Source organism: Crotalus tigris, unplaced genomic scaffold (assembly GCF_016545835.1).
Source record: "Crotalus tigris isolate CLP2741 ecotype Arizona unplaced genomic scaffold, ASM1654583v1 scf7180000024167.7108832, whole genome shotgun sequence".
NCBI lineage: Eukaryota > Metazoa > Chordata > Lepidosauria > Squamata > Viperidae > Crotalus > Crotalus tigris.
In genome coordinates, this window is record NW_024100417.1 from 5,688,108 (window position 1) to 5,714,623 (window position 26,516).

General features: G+C 40.6%; 1 protein-coding gene across 1 annotated transcript in view; it reads right to left on the reverse strand.

Moving 5' to 3' along the window:
* ERI3 (ERI1 exoribonuclease family member 3) overlaps positions 1 to 26,345 on the reverse strand; it is a 241,690-nt gene extending 215,345 nt beyond the window's left edge. Inside the window, exons 1-2 of the mRNA XM_039323100.1 lie at positions 26,211 to 26,345; positions 14,550 to 14,821 (exon numbers count right to left, since the gene is read on the reverse strand). Coding sequence (XP_039179034.1) covers positions 14,550 to 14,798 — 249 coding nt within the window. The 5' untranslated portion in view covers positions 14,799 to 14,821; positions 26,211 to 26,345. The remainder of the gene's footprint in view (positions 1 to 14,549; positions 14,822 to 26,210) is intronic.
* Positions 26,346 to 26,516: the final 171 nt, after the last annotated feature.

Consider the following 26,516-nt stretch of genomic DNA (forward strand, 5'->3'; position numbering starts at 1 on the left):
TAAGTTTCTACATGAACCACATCAGTGTTTTTCTGAGGGGAAATTCAAGGTGCTGCTGGTTGTCACCTTTAAAGCCCTTCATAGCTAGCTGGGGACCCGATTATCTGAGGATTGTCTCTACCCCGTCCAATTTGATTCAACAGATTGGGCATGCTGTAGATCTCATCAGTCAAAGAGTATCAACTGGCAGAAACTAGAAGAAGGGCCATTTCTGCTGCAGCCCCTGCTTTGTGGAATATTCTCCCTTTAGAGATGGGGCGTTGTCTTACCTGAACGCCTTTTCTCAGCGTGATGATGTAGAATCCACCGATGGGTAATTTCAGCCTTCCTGCTCAGAGAGACTAAGTCAAAACTTTAGCCACGCCTCCCTCTAGGTGTGTCTTCCCAGTTATTGACGAGGCGAAGAATCCATGACAAAGTCTGGTGCAATGGCTCCAATAATCCATGACACCTGCCTAGATCGCCTCAAAGGGAGGGTGTGGATTCTACACCATCATGCTGAGAAAAGGCATTTAGGTAAGACAACGCCCCTTCTCCAGCATGATGAGTGTAGAATCCACCGGTGGGACATACCAAAGCCGCTCATGTCCCTACGGGGAGGGAAAAGTCTAGGCTTGTGTCCTCTGAGAAGAAACTACTTGCTTTAGAACCTGTCTACCAAATGCAGCGTCTATCGCAGCAAACCTACCAATCTTGTAATGTTTGACAGATTAAGAAGAGGAGGACCACCTCGCTGCCCTACAGATCTCTTCGATCGAAGCCTGGGTAGACCAGGGCGCTAATGCAGCTGCGCTACACGTCGAGCAAGCCGTGATGTGTGTAGGAACTGGAAGTGACTGAGAAAGATAAGCCAGATCGATACATGCTCTGATCCACCTACCAATGGTTGGAGAAGGAGACACTCTGACCCATGGCAGATGGCCGAGAGACATGAACTAATCTTCTGACTTGCAAAAAAACCGAGGTTCGCTTGACATAGTGTCGCAGACCCTGCGCACATCCAACTTATGGCACTGTCTTTCCAGACAATGTGAAGGAGTAGGACAAAAGTTTGGAAGAACCAGATCCTAGGACCTATGAAACCATGTATTAACCATTGGAGGGAAGAGAGGGTCCCATCCAAGGACCACCCTCTCCGTAAAAAAAAATACTCAAATCACTCCTGACTGAGAGTGAGGCCAATTCTGAAATCCTCCCATCCAAAGTGATAGCTACGAGGAATGCCACTTCCAAGGAAAGAAAATGAAGAGAACTAGACCTAAGAGGTTTGACCGGAGGAGAGGTTAAAGTTTGTAACACTCTAGGCAAGTCCCAAGAAGGACAGCAATGCACCGCAGGTGGGCTAGCATTAACCACCCCTTTCAGACATGCACTAACCACCGGGTGTTGTGACAGAGGAACCAAGTTGTCACAGGTATGACCCATTGACAAGTCTGCAACCTGCCTGCTGATAGTGATAGATGATAAGCCCTTATTTAAACCTTCCAGCAGATATTCCAATATGACAGGAATGATGACCGAAGACTGACTGATCTGTTGCTTAGTTGCACCACGTGCCGAAGTTCCTTGAGGCTTGGATCATCAAGATCACCCCAGGTGAATAGGATTGCCTAGCTAAATTTCCCGCTCAAATGCCAGAGGGCAACTGGAACCACTGTGGATCAAGATGTTGAAGAGTCCCCTGGCTGAGAGCCACTTGGTCTGGGGAAATTCTCGACTGTGGCAAGAGCGATAAATCTACAAGATCGGCAAACCACGGACGCCATGACCAATGTGGGTCAACTGAGATTACCTCCACCTGATCCTGAATCAGTTTGCGGATAGTTGCCTGTAACAACGGAAGGGGAGAAAGAACCTAAGGCAGTCCCTCCCCCAGCCTCTTGCACCGGAGGTCGTCCATTCCTTCCACCACCCCCCGTGTCGGAAATCTGGTGAAGGACCTGGGGAGTGGGCATTCATCGGGGAGGCAAAGGGATCTAGATGCGGATGACCAAACCTACCCGAGATTTCCCTGAACAATACCCGTTCCAGGCGCCACCCGAGTGGTCTACTGTGACCTGCTCAGGGAATCTGCTTGTTGATTTGCCTCCCCCGATATGTGCTCTGCCATGATGGAACCTAGGGTGGATTCTGCTCACAGGCCTAGATTCAAGGCCTCCTGCTTGAGTGACTGTGTCCCTCCCTGATTGTTGAAGTGAGCCTTGGCTGCAACCTTGTCGGTCAGAATCAAGACATGCTTTCCTGACACTAGGGAGGAAAACCGGCGGAGTGATAAGTGGATGGCTCTGAGATCGAGCCAATTTATGTTGTGGTCTAGATCTAACCAAGACCACTGTCCCTGAGCCAGATAAGTCTGAAGACAGGCACCCCAACCGAACAGACTGACGTCAGTAGTCAAGGTGAGCCTGGAAGCCTCCTTGAAATGGACCCCTTGGCCATGGCGGATGAAGCCCACCTTAAGAGATATGATAGAGTATGGTGAGGAATCCAGACCATTCTGTTGGAAGCAAGGAGGTTACGTTTCAGGAAGGGAAGGAGGAACCACCGAAGGCTTCTAGAGTGAAGACTGGCCATGTAAGAAACCATCCTTCCCAGGAGATGAGACAGCAGGACCGACAGCCCTGCTTTCTCTCTCTGAGCCTGATGTACAAGACCTCAGATGCTGATCCGACGCTCCTTTGAAAGATAAACTTTGTAAGGATCCGAATCTATTATCGTCCTTAGATGAAGTAAGCGCCTTGTGGGGGCCGTGCGACTCGTTTGAAGTCCACTGAGAACCTGTGAACTTGAAGCGTATGTATCGTGATTTCCAAGTCTGACTTAGCTGACTGGAAAGAGCTGGACTGCACTAGGCTATCATCCAGATAGCATTTCACATGCACTGGCATCTGCCAAATCCTTGTCAAGACCCCTGGGACAGAAGAGATAATGCCGGTGCTTGTAATAAAACCGCAGGAACCTGAGATGATGGAATTTTGGGGATGTGTAAGTATGCCTCTGTAAGATCTATGAAGGAGGGAAATCTCCTTTTCGGATGCTGGTCAAGGTGGACCTTTAGGGTCTGCATCTTGAACCTTCTGTAGGTCAGAAAGAGATTCAGACCCCTTAATTACAGTATCGCCCTCCATCCCCCGGAGGCTTTGGGAACCACGAACAGAATGGAGTAAAATCCCTCTCCGATGCTGTGGTACCAGTTCTATGGCCTCAATTGCTAACAATGGGAGATGGCCATGGTTACTAGCTCTGCTCTGATTGCGCTTGCGATACTGGCCACTGTATGAAACGATCTGGGGGAGGAGAGTAAAATTCTGGAGAGAGATCGTATCTTATAGTCTCCCTGACTCAAGAGTCTGTGGTAGTGACCACCCAGACGTCGTTGAACAGTGCCAGGCGACCCCCATGTGGGAGTCCTCCTTGGCGACCCTTGGACCGCCTGTAACGATCCTGTCTGGGGGGAAAGGATCGCAAGCCTCTGGACCAATCCCAGGAACTGCCCGGCCCAAGAGGGCTGCCTCCACTCCCAGGGATTGCTGGGACAGAAAGCCTATCAGCGAAACTCTGCTAGCCACCTATCCGACCCTTTGGAGGGATGGGCCAGGATCTTACGCTTGTCCTTGCCCTCAGTTATGTGTGGCTCGAGGACTGAACCAAATAATTGTGTCTTGCTGTACTGGCCGTCGACAGATGCCACTTGGACTTTAAGTCTGTCCTCCACTGTTTCAGACACCACAGTCAACGAGAGGCAACTGTGGCTGCAATAGACATAGCGGAATACCTGGCCGAATGAAGAGAAGTGTCTGCCATGTGCCCTGAAACAGCCACTAGCTTCTCTAATGTCTGATGTGTCCGAACCTGGTCAGGGGGAAAGATAGCCTGGAGTTTGCAGAGCCACGATTGCTGCCCTTGCGAAAGAGGAAGATGAATTCTCAGCCTTGATCGCCCACGCTGAGGACTGGTGAGCTCGGGGAAGAGAGAACTCAAATTTCTTGTCCTCTGCCTTCAGAGTCTCAGCCATATCCCCTGAAATTGCAGAAATGGAAAAACAGAGATGTTAGAGGAGTGTCCACAGCAGTCACCTCTAAAAGGGACTCAAAGAAAGAGGAAACGTTGTGAAGTTTCTTTTCTGTACTATTGGCAGATGGTGATGTGGCCAGAAATGACCACTGTTTCTCTACCGAAGTACAAAAGACAAGCGGACAAGGAATCTCCACAATCTGCTCTGCAAGTAAAGGTTAGATTCTTGACTAGTGGAGGTGGAAGGTTTGTCCTCCTGTGCTGAAGTGAGGTTGGCAGTGGTACAGGCCTTCATACGAAGAGATCTGAAAAGATAAGAGTCAAAAAGACCCGAAGTTGACGCCCGTTCAGGCGCTGCCTCCTCATCCTCAGACATGGGCGTGTCGGCTATCTCTAGGTCCACTGACCCCTCCTCAGCTAGCTGGGAGGAAGTTTCAGAGATGCCAGAACCGTGGATACAAGGATCCCTGTTGACTCCTAGAGGATGACATAAATTGCATAAATGCATGGTGCCTGAATGCCTGAAACTGCCTTCAGACCACATAGCTCATTGTTCCATATAACTAGCCCCAATCTCCTTTGGGACATACGTTGCCTCAGGACCTGCTGTATAGAAGAAGATGAGGATGAGGAGTGAGGGGGGACCAACCTGTTCAGTTTCCCCCTGAGGAGACCATGCCCGAGGGCATCCTGGGAAGGCGCAAATGGAGGCTCAAATGGAGAAGTGACCAATGGAACGGGGGAAACCACTTCAGCTTCACTTGACCTGAGCCTTTGGGCTTTGGAAAATTCCCTCTCCAGTGCCTGATGTCTCCTCGTGGCCTCTCGCCCGGCTGCCTTTGGGTCTGTTTGGTGGATAAGTATCTCATCTTGGCATTTTTTCTTCCCCCCCGCGTCCAAATCAGTTGATCTGCGATTTATTTGTGCGGGGGAAATACCAGAGCCCTGGTATGCCTGGGGTGAAGAACTGTCTGCCATTGCAGTCTGGATAATCCGGGTAGGAGATAGCCAAAAGTGGGGGGAACCCAAACACGCAGACCAAGCTGTCAGAGATGAAAAACCGATCCTCGCTCCGAACAACAGCAATGGCAAAGGACAGCCAGACAGTTCCCTAGAACTGCCTGTCTAGGCCTTGTGGCAAAGTGCTACAGACTAATTGGAACAGGTGGTTCTGAAATAAAATTCCCCTTAGATCACAGAGGAAAGCAAGGTCCCTAGAAAATGGCGGCTGCGCCTGATGACCTTCTCAAAATGGCAGCCGCGACTTATCACGCAGGCAAAATGGTGGCCACACCCTTACAATGACTCTTAAAATGACGACCAGTCGAAAGGAAGGGGAAGAGAAGAAACGAAGCCCCTGCTAGGGAAAAGCTTCTAGAAATTCGCCAAATTAAGCAAAACCCTCTTCCCCCCGTTCGTAAAAGGCACTTTCTATTTGTTGCGCAGCCTCCACTGCGATCCGAAACTGCTAGCTGCAGAGAGAGCCTCGTGGCCTCGACGAAGAATAAAATCTCCGGTCTGTCAGATTCTGGAAAGGCTCCGTTAGCCGCAAGCCAGCTGGCCGGCTGGTCCTCGCTCTTGCTGATCCTCTCGATCGGGCTGAAAGCCCCACCCGAGAATGGCCTGCAGCTTTCTCATGGGCCTGTTAGCCTCAAAGCCAAAAAGACCCGAATAAGTATCCAATGCAGATTTAGCCAAATGAATCCAAATTTAAAAAGTAAGAAAATAGTTCAATTTATAATCTGAAAAAAGGAATTAAATTCAATTAAAAAACCAATTAACCTAGTCTAACTAAGGAGCCACAATTTCTGCGCCCTACTGAGCCTGAGACTAAGTCAATAACTGGGAAGCCACACCCAGAGGGAGGCGTGGCTAAAGTTTTGACTTAGTCTGTCTAAGCAGAAAGGCTGAAATTACCCACCAGTGGATTCTACACTCATCATGCTGGAGAATAGCATGGCCACATTCTGTTGTCTGTTTGTAAGGCTTTAAAAATGGAGAATTTATGGAGATTCTCAATCATCCAGGTAATAGTTAATAGGAATATAAATCCTTCCATCCCCCAGCACTCAGTGAGAACTCAGGATGCTTCTTGGATGTGAAGCGAAATATCTTCAAGAAAAAAAAAGAAAGTCCAGTTGTCTTTGTTTAAGAGTTGTGTTTCTTGGATTTACTGTTAGTTAACTATTTTGGTTGTTGTATGAATTTATTTCCTATTTCCCTTGATTTATTATTTTTAATTGTTTTAGAACTGTAAGTCACCCAGAGTCACTTGGTTGAGAGGGGTGGCTACAGAAACTGAATAAAGAAATGAATTAACAAATGAATGAATAGATTGTTCTGGCAATGTGTATTTCCTGCCATTTATATTATTAAATTTGTACAAACCAATTGGTACTGAAATGCTACAGATTTTTTGTAGATTTTTGCATTTATGTATTTTGTAGATTTTTGCATTTATGTACTGCATTCCCACTTTGTGAGGGAAACCAATATTCACCTTCTTTTACAAGGGAATGGGAACATTCATGGGCTCCCGATATATTAGCATTTAAAACTCCACCTATTTTACTTCAGTCCACTGAGGGAGGGAGAAAGGGAGGGTTCCTGAAGTGATTTCACAGTAATGAGGAAAAGTGGAAACATGAATGAAGGGAGCAAAATTGAGGCTGAGTTCCTTACTGAAAGGAAAAACTACAACCTTCAATATATGAGCCACTTTGAGAGAAATCTCTTGAATTGGAAACAGAAAAAAATTATACCGATATTCACAGAGGAACACTTTATTTACAGCATTGTCTGTAATATAAGATTACAAAAAGTAAAAAATTCCAAATTTCAAATATCTATTTAAATAAGGGGCGATGGATAGTAATACCCGACTTGAGTAAGGAAAAAAAGGAGGGACTGAGAGTATTTATTCATCCCCTTCACAGCAAAATAAAGGTATGTATGTGTATGTGTATCCACCCTCCACACACACAAGCACATACAGACATAGATAGCTATTGAATAAAAAACATCAGAAAATTTAAGAGAAATGTTCCCACTGCACTATAAAGCAGAATTCTGTTGAAAGTAGTATGTTCATAATAAGAAAAAGGACAATGTTATCTGCTTTAAAAACAACTTTTTACACCTTCAAAATAAGAATTTAAGGTATCGCATCTAACAGTTTTTGTCTCTTCTTTGTGAAACACAAAAAAGAGTCATTTTATGCACAAGGACCTTGTTTCTTAAACAAACACTTGTGTTTTTGATTTACACCACAGGCTGCTCCTAAATAATTTATGGCGAGTTAAATTTATTGCACAGCCCTGGCTGGCTGCAAATTCGAATTGCCAAATAATTAGATTTTAGGGCAATGCTTATAAATTATCCCCCGATTTGTCCGGACTTGTTTGTCAGTCGCCTTGTGCTCCAGGTCATCTTTGGCATTTCGCTGTTTGTGTTTTAATTGCTGATTTACACTTTGACAGATGAGAGTTGATGCCTCCAAGTTGGTTGGGGGGAGGAAATAGAAGAATCAGAAATTGTGGAATGCTTCAGTTCTATTCCCCCCCAATCACCACCAAATCTTATTTCTAAGGCAATTAAAAGAAGGGACAGCTTGTAAACAGTACTGGCGTAGGGAGTTTTAATTATTATTTTAATGAGAATTGGCTGAATTCAGTGGTCCTTCACTGGCCTCCATTGGTAATGGACAACAGGCTTTAGCAGCCATCCACCTATTCTCAAATCCAACTTCAAATATTCTGCAAAATTGATCATACAGTCTGGTTGTAGAAAAAAGGGGGGGGAAAGCACTGCTGCATTAGCATGATGAAATATGGTCAACTATACCAACAAACAATGTGTTATTATACTCAAACCAACACATTATTCAGTTGTACTGAAAAGGCATTCAGAATACTATTGCAGTACAAACCTATAGTTGTCCTAGTTATCTAAAGAAAAAAAGTACATCCATCCATTTTAATTTAGAAAGAACTCAATTAATTAAAGCCGTGATAAATAGCAGAAGTCAAAATATCTATGGCACTGAATACGTCCTGGGAATCATTAAAACAATGTGAATGTGGTGGGGATAGGATACTTAAGAAGTATATGTTATAAAATCAGAAAAGAATCACAGGGACTTTAGAAACCATCTAATCCAACCCTCTCTTAGTGCAAGAATCACTAGACCATCGCTGACAGATAATCAACCAGCCTCTGCTTGAAGACACCTAATGAAAGCGAAGCTACCACTTCATGTGGCAGCTTGAACTAATGTGGACTGAACTTAAGTGAGTGACAAGTATGAAAGATATTACACTGAAGGAGAAAATGTATGAGAATTGAATCACAAAACAATTACACAAAGGAAGAATAAATGCATCAAGAAGACCAAGACCAAGAAAGTCATGGTTGCAGTTGGTGATCCTGAAACAAATGTTCAAAGGAGAAAAGGCAATATATGAAACTGTGTCTGGATATCACTAAAGCAAAGAAAGTTTGCAAGGATAAATAGTACTGTATGGAAAAACACACAAAAAATAGAAACTGTTCTAGCTATGTTACTTTTTCTTCTCATGTCTTTAGTTTGCATGGCATACTATTTCTCATTCTTTTTTTTTTCTCTTTTACATCAAAAAGAAATAACTTTATGGGTAGGTATGTATATAAGCATGTAATATACCTCCAAGCAAATTTATATAAAGTGTGGCAGTATATTGGCTGACTGAAATGCCATTATATGGATAATTTTCATTAGACTAAAACCATGCCAACAAACTTACATGTGTGCATGGGCAGGGCACAATGAAGTTTCTGGAAGCAATTCTGTAGCCACAGGCAAGAGGCCTGCCAACAAGAATTTCAAGAGATATATATGAACAATAACAAAGGAATGGAATGTGTAGATGACCTTGGGAGACAAGATATTGCCCAGGAAATATTCAGACAAGAGAGGCAAGAGCACCCAATGGGAATAACAGAGGACAAAAATTAGGAAGGGCCCTCTCAAGTGTTCAGGCAGTTAAAGAAGGTTGTGGCAAGTCTGCACCTTCAGACTAGCAAGATTCTGTTGATGTAGCCGTACAATAAAGTAGAATTAGCTCATCATGTTGTGTTTCTTATCTGGTTTATCCAGGAGAGCTGAGACATAATTTTATGGTGCTTTCAAAATGGCCTTTGTAATTGGAAGTTCTGCAAGAAAATACTATTTGCCTGCAAGCAAAAACTGGTGGGACCCCAAAATAGAAAAAGGAATAGAAAATGAAGAAGCTAAAGTGCTTTGGAACTTTAGAATTCAAGCAGAAAGGCACCTGTCACATAAACACCAGACTTAACAATTATAAGTAAGAAAGTCAAAACAAGACTGGATAGAGGAAGTGGCAATACCTGAAGACTGGAGAAGAGAAGAGAAAGAACTGGAGAAGGTAACAAATTACAGATCTGCAAATAGAAATACAATGATTGTGACAAAAGAAAACAAAGGAAGTACCAATAGAAATAAGTGCCTCGGGTACAATCCCAAAACAACTGGAGCACCACTTGAACACCACTGCTAATGACAAAACACTATCACTCAACTGCAAAAGGCAACTTTACTTGGAATAGCTTACATCCTGAGATGATACCTTTAACATCATCAAACATCAACTTCTGCCTATCCCAGATCCTTGGGGAGGACTTGATAGGTGGATAAAAATGCCAAATCCGGTCTAAACATCTGGCTGACTGTGCGATGAACCATAATAATAAAAAATAATTCCAATGTCTAAATGAAAGGTTAAGACTAGGCAAACTACACAATAGAAAAGAAGTGCTTTTGAATCAAGACAACTGCTACAAGTAATAATACATAGATAAATCTATGTACTTTCTGAATATAAAAGAACCCTCTCTGTTTATGACCCTGTAATCAATTAATTCGGAGTAGAGTCAGGATAATTAGATACCTTCTGAGCATATGGCTCTAAAATTCTTGAAGCATTACATATCAGCTAGTACTTTCTTCTTTTTAGTCTCTTATGATTAAACTGCTCCAAACTTGCTATATGTAACTATTAGTCTTAATACTACTGAATATTAATTCAACTAGCACCGCCATAAGAAAAAAAAACTCTATGGAAAAATGCATTTTTTCTGCTGTTGCACTTAACATTTTCTATTATTTCAGATTTCAAGCTATTAAGTGAATCTGTAAGGAAAATTAGTCATGGCATGAAAGGCTTTTTTTACAAACTTACAGCACTTTTGATAAAGCATATTTTTAAAAAATAAATTAAACTGTAACTAGATAATTTCCATCTGCACTTTTGAACATCTTAACATTGTGAGAGGAAGGGGGAATCTAGTTTTCCAGAAAAAATGATCAAATGCATCAACATAGATATTGATGTATAGCTGTTGATGTATCTATCAAGAATAGATCATGTTCTGAAAGACTGTTACCATAATATAAGAATCAAAACTGCCCCAGAACTGAAGCAATTAACTAAGAGAAAGAAGCAAAGAATGTCTGATTTTTGAGCTCACATGTTAAATGTATTATGTGAGAATCTAAAAATAGATACAAATAACACATTTAGAAACAAGTTTAGAAACTTATGTATTAGCATATGCACTAATATGGGAGCCAGGAATAACTGTGATTACCTGCTATACATACAAATAAGCAAACAATCAAGCACATGAATGAATGAATGAATGAATGAATGAATGAATGAATGAATGAATGAATGTGCAATGCAATCTTCAGTCTCAAAGGAAAACAGAGAATGTCAGCCATACAAAAACATTATGGAATACATCAAATGCCACACTGACTGGAAGCAACAGAAAATATTTTACCTTCATTCTCCCCAAAACACTAAGTTAATTCTGCATTATTCTCAAACATGCATCAATAAGAATTTCTGCAAGGGCAAACTTCAACAATAATTACCAAACCAAAAAAGCCCATTCTCTGACAAAAAGGAGAAAAATAAAAGACAAATACACCATTGTAACTTTGGTGCCATTGTCACTAAACTGTTGTAAGTTGAGGACTACCTGTAATCAGTAAATACATTTTACAAGTTCACTCAGAGCAAATTGGATAGACAGTACTCTTATCTCCATTGCAAGTCTAATCACACCATCTCTGTTAAGGAATAGATTTAATTTGGTGGGGGGGATTATTTGGAATAAATTTATTTATACTCATAAAATACTTTATTTTTGCAGTAAAATTTTAAGAGTTGGTGCTACTGACTTTATTTTTCAGTTAAATTGTCCAGCAGGACATTCTATTGTATTTACATTCAACCTCTATCTACTTAAACCTTCTCCAACATAGATAAGCCTCCAGATAGTTCCCAGAATTCCCTGCCAGCATAGCTATTGCTGGTCTGCATGATGCTAAACTAAATGTTTCAGATGCCATAAATACTGTGTTTGATCTTCATTTTTATATTCAATCTCTGGCCCTGATCTCATATACCATTCTTAAGTAGAACTCCTGGTTTTTATTCTTAAAGACATCAGGACTATTTTGAATTCTGATTTTCCCACAGACAAGTGTTTCTGAACCCCTATGTCGACATTTACAAATCAGAACCTAGCTAGTTCAGGTGTTTGCTCTTCAAACTGAGTTTGATCCAGCGCTCTATTTCTTATTTCATTTAAATCACAAGCTAGTTAAGCCCTGAGTCATTCACCTATCAGCTGCTTTCTCTAAATGTGCTCTTAAGGTTCACACTAAAGAAGACAGCAGTAAAGAAAAAAATCTTTAACAAGTTCTTATATTTAGCAATATATTGTGAATAAAGTTATTTTTAGTGCCTCTACACATTTTTATACAAATATAAGCTGATTGTCCTGGATAGAGAGTTCCATGATCAGGCAATGATGACATAGATACAGTTCCTGAAGAAATCTAAACAAATAATTTCCAGCTTTAATGAGCAATCTTACCTTCAAAATATATAGCACATCTTGTTACATGCTACAGAAAGGACTTGGGGGATATAGCTCTTTAAAGCTACTGTAATTGTATTCTACTCATGCTCCATTTTACTACCAGCTGTAAACCAGCTCTACGTGCATCAGGGTTTGCATCAAAATGATGCAGACCAAGCCCATATCCAACAATACTGTAGTAATATCAATGTATAACTTTGACAGGCTTTTGCAAGGAAAATTAAAATATTTCTGTAAAATTAGTTTTAAACAATCAACAGCACTTTCCCAAAATCCTCAGGATTACAGAAAAGTTTGAAAAAACAAAAGTAAACTTTCATTTTCTTTCAGGTAAGCTGCTTTCAATAGAACAGACATGTCAAACTCGCAACGTCATGTGACATATCGGGACAGTTTTGCCATTGCCGGCAATGGAGTGGGCGCGGCTTCCGCATGACGCACCTGGCCTGCGGACCGGCAGTTTGACACCCCTGCAATAGAATAACCTACTACAGAGACAGCCATGTATTCAAAATAGTTTATCTAGTTTTTGATCCAAATGTAATAACGGAGAGCACAAGATTATTGATACTCTTCAAACTAAACTAGAAAGAGGAGCTGAAAAAAGGATCTGAAATTGGCAGCAAAAATAATAAGAAATATCTTTCAGTTTTTCTGCAGCTATTGGAAATAAATTAATGAAAACCATAGGCCTTTTATCTCTTGTTCCCTCCAATTGTAACAAGGTTATGGACCATGACTGACTTCTAAAACTGGATGAAACTATCACAAAATGAAAAGACATCTGAGCTCCTTCCTTCACAATGCAGACACTACTGTCCCATTGGAACATAGCAATGTTTCAGGCAAAGGCTTTCATGAAGTTTAAAAATACTTCAAAAATAATTCAATTTTTTATGCACATTAAAAAGAAATTTTTCAGTCAAAAGTGACACACTGACTAAGAATATTGGTACAAGGTGGTAAAATGCAAGGTAAAATCAATGCCCAAATCACAGCTCCACTTAAACCCAGAACTGCAAATAGTCATCACCTGAAAGACTAATTTTATTTAACAATGTTTTCCAATTCAAAATCTTAAGAGGTGAAACTAGAAGTCCTCACAGCGATTCAAAATAATAAAATTAAGCAGGTCTAATGCAAGATACAAAAAAATGTTCTCTTTGATTTTTTAAAATACTGATTTGCTTTGCTGTAGAAAAACTGGAAGATGCATACACATTATTCACTGTTATTTTTAGTTATTTTATATATTAAATTTATATGGTGCCCATCTCACTGTTACGAGTGACTCTGGGTGGCATACAATGGTATAAAAGTATACAGTACATATGAAAAACATTAAAAGTACTAAAATTAAGATTAACAACAATTAAAGGTTAAAAACAAGAACATGGATGGTACAGGGTGGATTTTTGTCTCTCACTTTTATAGTAATCAATAGGAAAAGTGTTATCATATTATTTTAGGCCCTTATATTGCCTCCAAATATAATAGTAAATATTCCTTCCCATTCCACCTCCCAACATCCTTGCCAAAATTCTTACCTCAAGCTTGGTAAATAAAACATGTTTAATGAGAACAGATATGGAAAATCAGCTAAACCTAAACAATGTTACATTGTATATGAAGAATCATTATTTTTAGTAGTAGAAAACTGGAACCTTGCAGTAGAGAAAAATAGATCAAATTATGTAGTTTAACAGATTTTCAAAAAGACATGCCCTGCCCGTTTGAGTGCGAGATTTGGTAGAAACAGTAGTACAATCTTAGTTTATCCTGCAAGTGGGAACATCTGGAACTTAATTTTAAAGCAATACAAAAATCTTTAGGCTTGTAATTTAACATCTAAGTGCAACTAATGAAAACAAGGGAATACTTAGGGATGTCGTTATTCTAACTGCTCTGCTGAATCCAGTAAATAAGAATGCATGGTCACACCTCATATTATGTCATTTGCAAAGTTTATTACCACTGAAAATTAGATAGAAAATGGAAAAAACGCCAAATTCATTTTCAGAAAATCACAGTGTGGAAGAGGAAATCCTTCATGTTGCCCTCGTACTCCTCATACAACTTGAAATTATAAAGTGGATTATCAATTTGCAAGAGAAAACATAAGGAGGAGCTGTAAGAAACAAAAAGCAACATCGCTTTCTCTGGAATCATGTTGATCTCTCAAATGAGCCGAGGTGGCGCAGCAGTTAGAGTGCAGTACTGCAGGCCACTTTAGCTGACTGTGTTCAGCAGGTCAGCGGTTCAAATCTCACCGGCTCAAGGTTGACTCAGCCTTCCATCCTTCCAGGGTAGGTAAAATGAGGACCCAGATTGTTGGGGGCAATGTAAATATATATATACATTGCTTACTGGTGTACACCGCTTAGAGAGTGCTTGCACTTAAAGCGGTATATAAGTCTCATAAATAAATAAACAAATAAATAAATAAATACCGTATCCATTTATATAGTGAGAATGATCTCCATCCTTCAGAAGATATGGGAAGTAATACAGAACAGAATGCAAAAGCCTTTCTATCCCACCACTCCCTTCATGAAAGGAGAAACAAGTTGAAGCCAAATAATTACCTGAGGGTGGATCTGGGGCTTGTCACACGTGGCCTCAAAATCCAACACTAGGAAGTAATGATACCTCTGTGGGGGAAAGGATGACATTGCTGCCATGGAAGCAAAGCCGTGAGAAGCCAGTTTCCCGGTTTTAGTGGAGCTGTACCTCTGGAAAACACTAAATAACAGAAAGGAGAGCAGAGGAGTCCTCAATCTTGGGAACAATCTGAGGTGAAGCCTTGCTGCTGTTGAACCGAGAAGTACGATCATTGAACACCTGGTAGCATCTGGAACTTCAAAAGAAAAAAAAACCTGGAATCACTCTACAAATACAGACTTCTTCATTTTAATGTTATTTAGGAAATACTACCTCCATTTATTTATTTGAACAAAAGCTGGAAATTAGCTTCTATTAATCAAATCACTTATTTAAAGCACTTCTACCATTTCTGCATCAATAGAATCCAAGACAGCTAACGAAGTAACAAAAATACAGCTGCATGTAGTCCTCTTAGTCACTCAGCAGCTCTTCAAAGTTATAGCAGATTTCCTAAGAACAACTTTTGACCTGGTCCCAAAGTTATAGCTGCTGTTACAGCCACGCAGTTTTTCATACTTACAACCAATCACAGGGGCACTGTGCCAAACCCCCCCCACTGCATATTTCCCCTACCATCCTGCCCCACCAGATCCCTGCAGACCTAGAGCCTGCTTCCCAGCCCACCAGGCTCCATACCCTCCTCTGCCTCACTTATCTTTTGAAAATCTCCAGAGTTTGGATTAGGGAAGCAGAATGGATCATTTCATTATGTGGCTGTGTGCCATGATTCTGGAAATGACCACCATTTTCCAAGCAGCTACCTTGAATTGTGATCCTTTAAAAAATGGCAGCCATTTCCATAATTGCACCACACAACCGTGTGACAAAGCAATCCATTCTACTTAATTAACGTACTCAGTTCAGCAGTCTAGAGCATGGGTGTCAAACTCACCTCATCATGTGACGCAACGTATCACAACTCTTTTTGCATTGCCGGTAATGAAGTGGGCGCGGCTTCGGTATGATGAAACCAACCCATGGGCCGACAGTTTGACACCCCTGGTCTAGAGCTAGAGATCTTCAAAAGGTAAACAAGTGATACGTGATTGGTAGGGAGGAGGCCTAAGCCTTGCAGGGACAGTGACGGTGGGGAGGCCTGTAGGGACCTGGGGAGGGGAAGCAGACTCAAGAGCTATGGGGACAGTTGGAAAGCAAAGTATGGGGTATCTCAGGGGATGGGGAGACCTTGAGAAATACGGGACTGATGGGAGTGAGTCTACACTAAGCCTCCCAGGACCTCCCCCAACCTAAGGCACACATGCTCTGCTTAACAACCTGCAAAGTTGTTTAACGACTGCATCAGGGAAATCAGGGGATAAGAGTCAATAAGCGAGGCCATATAGCTTAATGGTCATCACCATTTGCAAGCATAATGGGGAGGCTCCAACATAGTTGTACGTTGAGGACTATTTGAGTAATAATCAAATTACTAAAAGAGACATGAGAGCCAGTTTAGTGTACTGGTTAAAGTATCAGGCTAAAAGCTGGAAAAGTTCTAGTCCTTCCTTAGGCATGAGGCCAGCTGGGTAACCTTGCACCACTCAGTCTCCCTCAAGCTAGGAAGGAGACAATGGTGAATCAGTTCCAAAATTTTGCCAAGAAAACTGCAGAACTACTCCAGGCAGTTGCCAGGAGTCAACATTAACTAACGGGCACTCCCAAGAAGGAGAGGATGGGGAGGGGGAAAGGAAGAAGGGGGAGGGGAGAGGGAGGGGAGGAAGAAGAGGAAGACAAAGAGAAAATGGAAACAAAATGATGGCAGATTGTATATTACACATGTCCCTCCCAAATGCGTGCTGGAAACAAATCTTCTTTAAGGCCAGTGTTAACCTCCACCCCAACCAGAATATACTGGGTATCAGGAGGACATCCACCGAGATTGGTAACTATCAGTAAACCAGACTACTAAATACTATGGTAATACAATGGTTGATAAAGTTCAGAATTAATTATTAGGACCAATGTGCTATAATGGAAGGAGCATTGTACATAAACCAGGGAAATCCAGTTTAAAAACTCCACCCAGACATGAAATCACTTTCTCCCAGTCTAAATTTCCCAGGAGGATACAACACAGAATGGATCAAGAACGCTACACTGAACTCTTTAGGGAGACAGTGGGATTGAAAATAAAAAGACACCCTGATCATTGCTGTCAATTTGAACCACATTTCAAAATAGTAGTTCCAATGTAAATGTGATTAATACAATCCCTAAATCATACAAATCAGTCTAGTAAATAGTAGCACACATGTACTGCCTCCACAGCAATGATTTATAAAATAGGACCAGAACATTTACCTTATGGCTTTATGTGCCTGGCATTGCTCAAGCCATCCGTAACAAATTGCACGAGCAAGCTTAAGACAATGATTTTTTAGTTTTAGATACAATTGGACCCCTCCCCACAAGTTTTGGGACAAATCATATCCTCTTCAGCTGGCTAGATTATAATACAACAACACTGGAATCAGGGTTTGAAAAAGTTGCATTAATGACTATATGACTGAACTGGTAATAATTGTAAAATACATGTTTAAATCATGTTATGTACATGCTTTCTGGTGCAAGATAATGCTCTGCAAATAACAACATTCACAGAGAGTCATTAAGTTCAAATCTTTCAGACCATCAAGTCCAATCCCGTCCTATGCCAGAAACCAAATTAAAGGTTCTATGACAGATGATGCCCATCTTCTGCTTGAATACCATCCAGTGAAGGATGTATACCTTTTGTATAATTGGTTCTACTGTAAAATTGCTCTTATTGAAATCATTACTAGAATTTAACTTGATACAGCGTTTTATAATTTAAATCAATGGTTCTCAACCTTTTTAATGCTGCGACCCCCCCCAACCGGTCGTAAGTCGAGGACTACCCAACCGGTCGTAAGTCGAGGACTTTCCCTGCCCGGGAGCACCACGCATGCGTGGTGCTGCCCCCTGTGCCGGCCGAAGCCTAGCTGGCAAGGGGCAGCAACGGCGCAGGGCGACCACCAGCTGGGCCACCAGCTGGCCCAGCCCAGGCAGGTAAGGCACCCACCGGGCCCCACGCGCGCCAGAAACCCTCCCTGCGCCCACCGCTGCCCCGCTAGCCTTACCCTGGCCATCGCCCGTTTGGGGCGGTGGCAGACAGGCCCAGGCGCTCCTGAGCGGCCATGGCAAGCGGCAGCAATGGCGCAGGGCGACCACCGGCTGGGCCACCAGCTGGCCCAGCCCAGGCAGGCAAGGCACCCACCAGGCCCCACACGCGCCAGAAACCCTCCCTGCACTCACCAGCCTCCCACCTCCCACCCCTGGCCCTCTTTTACTTACTCTTAGTAGTTGCTCAGCAGGGAGGGAAGCTTTCCTTGCAGCACTGTTTGCAGACTGGGGCTTTTGGCAGTCTCAGCAGAGCAGAGAAAGCCTGGACAATTCCTATTGGCTTTTGAAAGCCAATAGAATTAGACTCTGTTCAAGAGAGTCTATTCTATTGGCTTTCGAAAGCCAATAGATTCTATTGGCTTTCGAATGCCAATAGAATAGAGTCTCTTGAATAGAGTCTATTCTATTGGCTTTCAAAAGCCAATAGAATAAGAGGGAGTAGCACAGCTAAAGAAAAGGGGGGAAAATGGGGGGGAAAATGGCGGACAACCTTGTTTGGCAACCCCTATGAAATGGTCATTCGAACCCAAATGGGGTCGCGACCCACAGGTTGAGAGCCGCTGATTTAAATCCATTACATCATGTCCTGTATTCTGAGGTTATAGAGAACAAGGCCTGACTTCCTTCTTTGTGATACCCTTATATGTTTATTGTAAACATTCTCAATTTTCCTCTCTCAAGGCTAAGTATATCCAATTCCTTCATGGAATTTAGTTTCTATTCCCTTAATCATCCTTGTTGCTTTTCTCTGAAGCTGTTCTAGTTTGTCTGAGTCATCTTCAACTGTGGAGTGCAAAACTGGATGCAGTATTCAAGATTAGGGTCTGATCGTTGAAGAATAAAATAGCAATAGCACTTTACAGCCCTCTCTAAGCAGTTTGCAGAGTCAGCATATTGTCCCCAACAATCTGGGTCCTCATTTTACCGACCTCGAAAGGATGGAAGGCTGAGCCAACTTTGAGCCGGTGAGACTCGAACTGCCAAACTGCTGGCAGCCAAGAGTCAGCAGAAGTAGCCTGCAGTACTGCATTCTAACCACTGAGCCACCAGGTCTCTTGAAACTATTACTTCAAATTATTTGAAAATGTAGTTCAGTTGATGCAATCCAAAATTGCATCTATCTTTTCTTCAGCCACCTTAGGTAGAAAATACTATTAGCAAGCCATCTATGCTTTCTAATTAGAATAAAAGTTTGCAACCTTTTACTTCATTGTATTTTGTTAAATTATAAATTTGGATTTGAGTGATATTAAGATGCATTTACACCCAAGTGTTCCACCATTTACTAGAGATCTTGTGGCATCCAATCCACCACCATTCTTGATATTCCTAAGACTAGAAAGGGCTACAAAATAACTTCCAAGACTTTGGAAGTCTAGTCAAACCATAATCAGACAGATAGGGTACAGATGATGAAAATACTGCACCATTATTACTTTTTCTAAGAATGGACTGTCAATGGTGATTCTCAAACATTCAGGTCGTGTCTGTACCAAAGGTGCTTTTCAAAAGGCAACTGGATTTTCTTGGTTTTTTTCCTTGAAAATCCATTGTTACTTTTCAGGGCTGTATCAGTTTGATGAAATGCGTATACAAAGTGGGAGATGGTGTGATGGCCTACAGTGAAGTGGCAGTCTCCCAGGAAGGAGGAAGCACATTCCAAGGTGGGGGCAAAACAAGAGACAACAGAGCCTGGAGCTGGATTGGAGATAGAGGAAGAGATTTAGGATAGCCATTTCCTAAAATCTCTCAGTATAACTATTAGGGCAGTGTTTCTCAACCTTGACAATTTTAAGGCATGTGGACTTCAACTCCCAGAATTAGGGTGAGAGTGGTATAGCTTTAGTCTGGCAAGATTCTGTTTATACGGTGTGAATAAATAACTGAATTTTGGCTAGATTGTTTTATGTCATTCTTGAGCTGGGTTTGACAAGAACCTTTAACAAATTCAGGTATGACCCACATGAGATCACAATCAAATATACATTTTATTTCTCTTACCATTTTCTAACCTATTAAAATAAATATAATGCAGGGACATACAGCTGACTACTTCACTTTTTTTGTAGAAAATGCTTGGAGAGAGAGAGGAACTCTGTTTTGGCCCAAGCTCTCTATAATAGTAGGAGAAAGTTTGTGAACCTTTTAGACTTATCTGTAGTCACGGAGTATTGTGACCTGCAATAGGTTTAAGATTTATCAAAATTATATGAATAGATGAAGAGATTCTGGTTAAATGAACAATATCCAATATACAGTCAGAACTGAAGAAGCTTCTTGGATGAGGTGAAACATTTTCCACTCAACCCTTGGCCCGGAGAATGAAGCAATATAGACAAGTGTATTTGAAATCGTAGCCTTTTATTTAAAATTTGTGGAAGTACACTTGTTCTGAAGTAGTACTATACAAGAACCTTATTCCTTTCTCCTACCCTCTCAAAATCAGATTAATTTTAGGAATAAAAAAAAATCATTCACATATGATACAAAGTTCTGTATCACTGTTTATTGAACAAAATTTATTCTGGTTTGGGTATAACCCTGGATTTACACATACTCAGCTAAACCTACAAGCACTTTACAATACAGCCTAGATCAGTAGTGGCAAACCTAAGGCATGGGTGCCAGAGGCGGCACTCAGAGCCCTCTCTGTGGGCATGCGCACCGTCGCCCCACTCCTAGGCCTTCAGCTGGGTTTTCGCTTTAGGCCTCCGCCGCCACGTGCAAAAAAAAAAAAAAGGTTCAATCAGTCAATTTCAACTTCTCGGGGGAAAAAAAGATCTTGCAAAGTTGGAATTGATTGATTGAACTTTTTAGTCCCACCCAGTCTGCCATTACCACTGTAGCCACGCCCACCCAATGGGCCACGCCCACCCAATGGGCCACACCCACCTGGCACTTGACGATGCATAAGTGGGTTTTGGGTTGCAGTTTGGGCACTCGGTCTCTAAAAGGTTCGCTATCACTGACCTATGAACACTTAACGATACTCAGATTTGCAACTAATGTGTGCATGGAGACAAAAAAGCTTATGAATTCCAGCTTTATGGGATCTTTGTATATAATACTAATATTTGAATTTTATAGGTAAATTTTATAATAAAACAAATCAAATCTGTACATGTATGTAAATGAGACAGATAATTTCAATAGCTGATTTTCAATAAAAAGCAGATAAATTAATTGCAATTTTATTTCCTGACATCATTCTACAGTCGCGGGGATAAAATATAATGCAGGGGAAAGAGTAGACTCTAATAAAAATTAGGATATGCCAGATAATTGTTTTTGTATCCATTATGGCCCAGTCACCAATCAATACAACTAAAATCAGATTTTCAAGATATAAACAAATCAATATTCTAACATGCATGGCTATGATCAATTATGGTCATAATATCAAGAGTAGATCCACCTCTAATGCATCGACCAAAAGGGTATAAAGGCATCCTGTCTGGACCGTAAGAATTATACTTCTTTTTCGTATGGATAAAATCATACAGGTCAATGAATTAAGCCTGAAGTCACAGCATTTTTTCAAAGGAATGAAAACACAACAAATAATTCTTCCTGTCCAGCACAGCAAAATAAAATACTATAATGTTCTTAAAAGCCAAGCCCAATAAATGGATAATACTTTCTTATTTAGCCTTTAGTAAAAATTATCTACTGTATTAAAATGACCAAGAGCCAAAACCAAGAAGAACTTGATCAATTTATTCTAGCAATTCTGGAATTTGGGATACTACTCAGAAAAATTGATACTGATTCATTCAAAATAGTGAGATCAAAATAAACCTTCAGTTTTTATAGAAGATGGGATAGAATTCTCACATGAAATGGGCAATTTAAATTATACAATCCTAGAAAGCTGATGGAATAATTTAGCTTCCTTTATAATCCATGACATGCAAGAGTCAAGCCAATTTTAGAATAATCTCTTTGACTTCAGAATCCTTTTCAGACCTTAAGGTTGTACAAATACTGCTTATTCTGTGAACAAGTAACCAACATTCTGGTAATTATAGTATTTAGATAAAATAAGAAAGAATGGTTTAGATTTTAGAAGGAAGAAGAAAAAGGGCAGGGACCGTATCTGTGGAAAAAGGATAAAAAACAATTTATCACCATCTGATATTAGCAAATATGCTAATATGTAAGGGAACCTACATCCAACAGGTGGGACTTAATTATCTTCATTATCTCAATACTCATAATAGTTTCATCTTTAAAATTACTTACCAAAACTGTAATTTGGACTATTTTAGGAAAAATAAAATGCTGAAAAAGGACAACTATTGTAGTATAACACCATGCTTGCACTTAAAGTGGTATATAAGTCTCATAAATAAATAAATAAATAAATAAATGTGAGCATCCTAGGAAACTCTTAACAATAAATCCATTATTCATAACTTTTAACAATGATTTGACTAAAGACTAAAGAATGAAATTATTTTAGTGATTAACAATAAGCAAATGTTAAGTGCAGTAAGGTTGTATATATACTCGATGTTGAAGAACAAATCAGTTATATCCATCTAGACCACCATAGTTTTTAGGTAGCTTATTTTTTAATTGTACTGGGAATGCAACTTCCAAAACTCCAAGCCAATATGGCTACAGAACCATTATATACGGAACAGATGTTAGAAGATATTGCATAGATTTTTGTTCATGGTTTATCTTGGCTACTGATTATCTATTTATTATGTTTCTAGGTTTTTAACTATTGTTAGCTAGCCAGAGTCATGATAATTGGAAAGGTGGTCTTATTAATTTAACTACTATAAATAAATTAAAAAACTATATTATGGATTTGAAAAAGACTATTATAGTACTTGTATTAAAAATATATGCATCCACCCCAAAATAGTTTGTTCCCGTTTTCCACCATATTATGATAATTACAGTAATTCCTTTATGTGATTGTTTTGAGCCATCCCAAATCACTGTGAATCAGACAGCATGCGTTTGATAAATTAATGTCATTATTATTAAAGCTCTATGCTTATAGTTACTAGACTCCTACAATAGCAACACCCAAATATTGACAACTTTCATCCAATGATGAATATCAACCACTATAATCCAAAGCAAGTACATTACAAAATATGGAATGAAAATATCTCTGCACATTTGTATGCTGCTCAGAGTCACATTCATTTGAGATGAGTAGTTACACAAATATGATTTTAAAAATATTGTTTCCTAATATATCTAAGATTTAATTCCCCAAGTTGTCATTAATATTCATATCAAACTTTAATTCATGACAATGTTTTATATTCAGTAACTAGCTGTTACATATTTCTGTTCAATTGCTTTTTATATAGCATGTAAAGTGTATGCCATTTTTTATTTTTAAATAATACTAAAGACATATTTGTATAATTGTAAACTATCCCAATTCCTTTTTAGGAGTGACAGACTAGTTACATTGTAATCCATATAAAGTAGCTCCCTAAACCATGGCCCTTCTTGATGTGCAAATGTAGAGTAGATAGCATTTTTTTTAGTTAAACAGCACTGGAAGAGAAATACAATTTCAATACAATACACTTTGAAATTCCTGTTAATATTAACAAGAAATGACAGCTACTTTGTATGACACATCTCACTAAAATACAGAAGATTTATCAGTTGTCATTAAGAAGCCACTTCAGACCAGGACAAATTCCAGACAAAGCAATGTTAAGCTTACAGGCAAAATTCCAGGCAAAGCAACTGCCAAATGTTGAATGAATATACAATATGTGATTACCTCATCTAAATCTAACCAAATGCTAATAGAAGGTGCTGTAAAGAAGTTCTTCTTGGCAAATGAGGAAGCAAAATTTCATACTGATACTTAAATCTAAAGAAACATGGTTGAAGGTTATAGTTGATATTTTAAGTGAAAAAAAGTCTTGCAATGATATAAAACTCACATCTTGCTAGATAGAAAGGCATGCTTCTTGATTAGATATATTGAAGTTTGTGAAGTAGCTGCAAAATGTTTCAAGAATAATCCAAATCAAACAATCAAAATGGATGAAGAAAAAATACATGAATGATAACTATTTAGGGGAGAATTGCATATAGTCCAAGTATCAACTATTATATCTTTTCTTCTGTTTGGATTTTAAATGACAGAAGAATAAAATATTGAAGCCCTGAATGATCAGGTGCTATAGTTAGATTCTTCATCAAGTATAGCACATACCATAATGATAGTGGTATATAAATATATTAGCTAAATAAATATATTAAAGACCCCTAAGGTATTTTTAACATGTTTTGGTAGAAAGATTCAGTCAATTTTCTCTAGAATATACTATATCTACAATCATTTAAAATGGTAATGATTATAAATTATACTGGCCAAGATTTTAACTTCATTTGAACAAGCCATAATGGCTTATTCATAAATAAGCTACAATGAATGGATCCTCAAAATATGTGATTGCAAAAACAGCAAGCCACAATATGTTACTGCAATGTCTGTCAACTAACATAACCCAGTGTGCTCATGGCTTATGATGAGATAAACCCTTATGTGAATTTAATATATAACCTAAATTCAATGTTCATCAGAAAAGGAAGATTTGACGTAGTAAAGATATTTGTGTAGCAAGAACTTATCAGTGGGAAACAATGATCATGACATGATACAAGAAAAATGCATGATGGCTAATCAGATGACCTATGTCAGTGGTGGCAAACCTAAGGCACGCATGCCAGAGGCGGCACTCAGAGCCCTCTCTGTGGGCACACTGTTGCCACAGCTCGCCTCCCCCCATGACCCCCTCACCAGCAGCCCCCTGGAGGAGAGTTGCCCCCAAGTATGACCCACACAGAGCAGAGCAGCCAAGGACATGGCAGCTAGGCAGTGTGGACAAGACTCTACCTCATGCCCCATCATGCACAATTGATGCTGCAGGGCGCAGGCAGAGGGCATGGCCGCCATTGGTGCTGCAGCGCTGCTGGGCGGCCTAGGCAATCTGAGGCGGGCCCTGGAGGAGGTGAGTGGCCCTGCGGACAAGCAGGGCGGGGGGTGGAGCAGGGACGGGGCCAGTTTTTGGGCACTCGGTCTCTAAAAGGTTCGCCATCACTGGCCTAGAAAGTTATCAAATGAACTTTTTTTTCCCCCTTAAGTCTTCTTTTAAGTGGTGGACAGGCAATTATTTGCAGAGGAATCGGTTTATATTTAAAAATCTTGTATTTATTAAATGTTTAGTTTGGCATATTTAACACAATGCAAGCTCACATTTGTCAATCAGTATAGTAACAGATATATTTTAACCAGATTTCTGTTTCCAGGTCTTTAAAGAGTGCATCCTGTGAATACAATATTGTCAAGGAGATCCTACTGGTAATGAGATGTACTGCCTAATAAAGACTTTAGGATTGCCTACTCAGTGACAGTACCTTCATCAATGCATTTCTCCAGAAATATACTTCCTTTCAAAGAGCATCTATCCACATATTTATTCTTGTTATTTTTCCAATTTACAGCCCCAAATACTCAGTTTATTGTAGCAGAAAATAAGCTATTATTTAAAAGAGAAACCATTATCATAGTATTTTTCCACCAACTTGCAGAAAAACAAGTCTAATAAACTACCAATCTCTGTTGTGCCTATCATTTTTGAGTTCTAGACTTCACTCTGACAAGACTTTTGATTTTTAACATGTTTACCCCAGTCATAACAAACAAACAAAAAAAAAACATCTGTATCACTTCTGGTTGAAGTCTAAACTCAGCCCTTACCAATCAATCTGAACAACTGCCTTTCAATTATTTGTCCTTTTATTCTCCCAGTCTGAATTTTAGATAACTTTGCTAGCTTCAGGAGCAAAGCACAGGGAGTGGAAAACAATCTTGCCCCTAAAACTGATAAATTCACGTAGCAATACAACATAAAGACTTTTGGCATTAACAAAACCTCGGAACAAGTACATTCATTCTTTCCCACAAAGCATAGCCCTTCTTTCCCCTAATATTTATTTCTCTTTTTGCTCCGTAAATCACACCGACTAATCCGGCACCCAGATCCCCAACGCAACTTGCCAGCCAGGCCTTATCGAGTCTTCCCTTGTACCTCCACCTCCCAAATCATCGCTTCTTTTGATCCTGTTAGCTGAGCTTCTGAAACCTCCCCGTCCGACCCAACCAGCACCAGCAGGGAAGCTGGCAATTCCACATCCCAGAATCGGCGGGGATTCGTAAAATCCGTCACCGCGGGCCGAGCTCCATCCCCCAATGCATCCTACACCGCGCCCCCCAATCTTGGCCTCAGGGCCCACTTAGGCCGTCAGAGTCCCAACCGGCAGGCCCTTCCCATCCTTGCCCCTCAGACATTCACCAGTCAATAAACCCCCATACCCCCGCCCCCAGGACAGCCCCGGTCACCCCCATCCCTCAGCACCACGAGTCCCCAACAGCAGCCACTCACCTTCGCGCCCTCTGACCCTCGAACTCAATATAAACGACAGCAATCTCAACCAACCCCAACTGAGGTTCCCGCCCTAGAGGGCGGACTTCTTAGTAGTGGACATGCGCACAAAAAATATTGCCGCGCGCCTCTTACTTCTTTGGCAGTGTGGGATACGTAGTTTTGAATCCTGGGGGAGGAAGGCGGGGAGAGATTCCGCAGGTAACTGCTTGGACTTCTCCGTTCTCTGACGAGTTAGTTCAGGAAGGAAGCAGCTCGGATTAGCGTTATCGCACAAAAACCGCGTTAACTTCACGAATATTATCA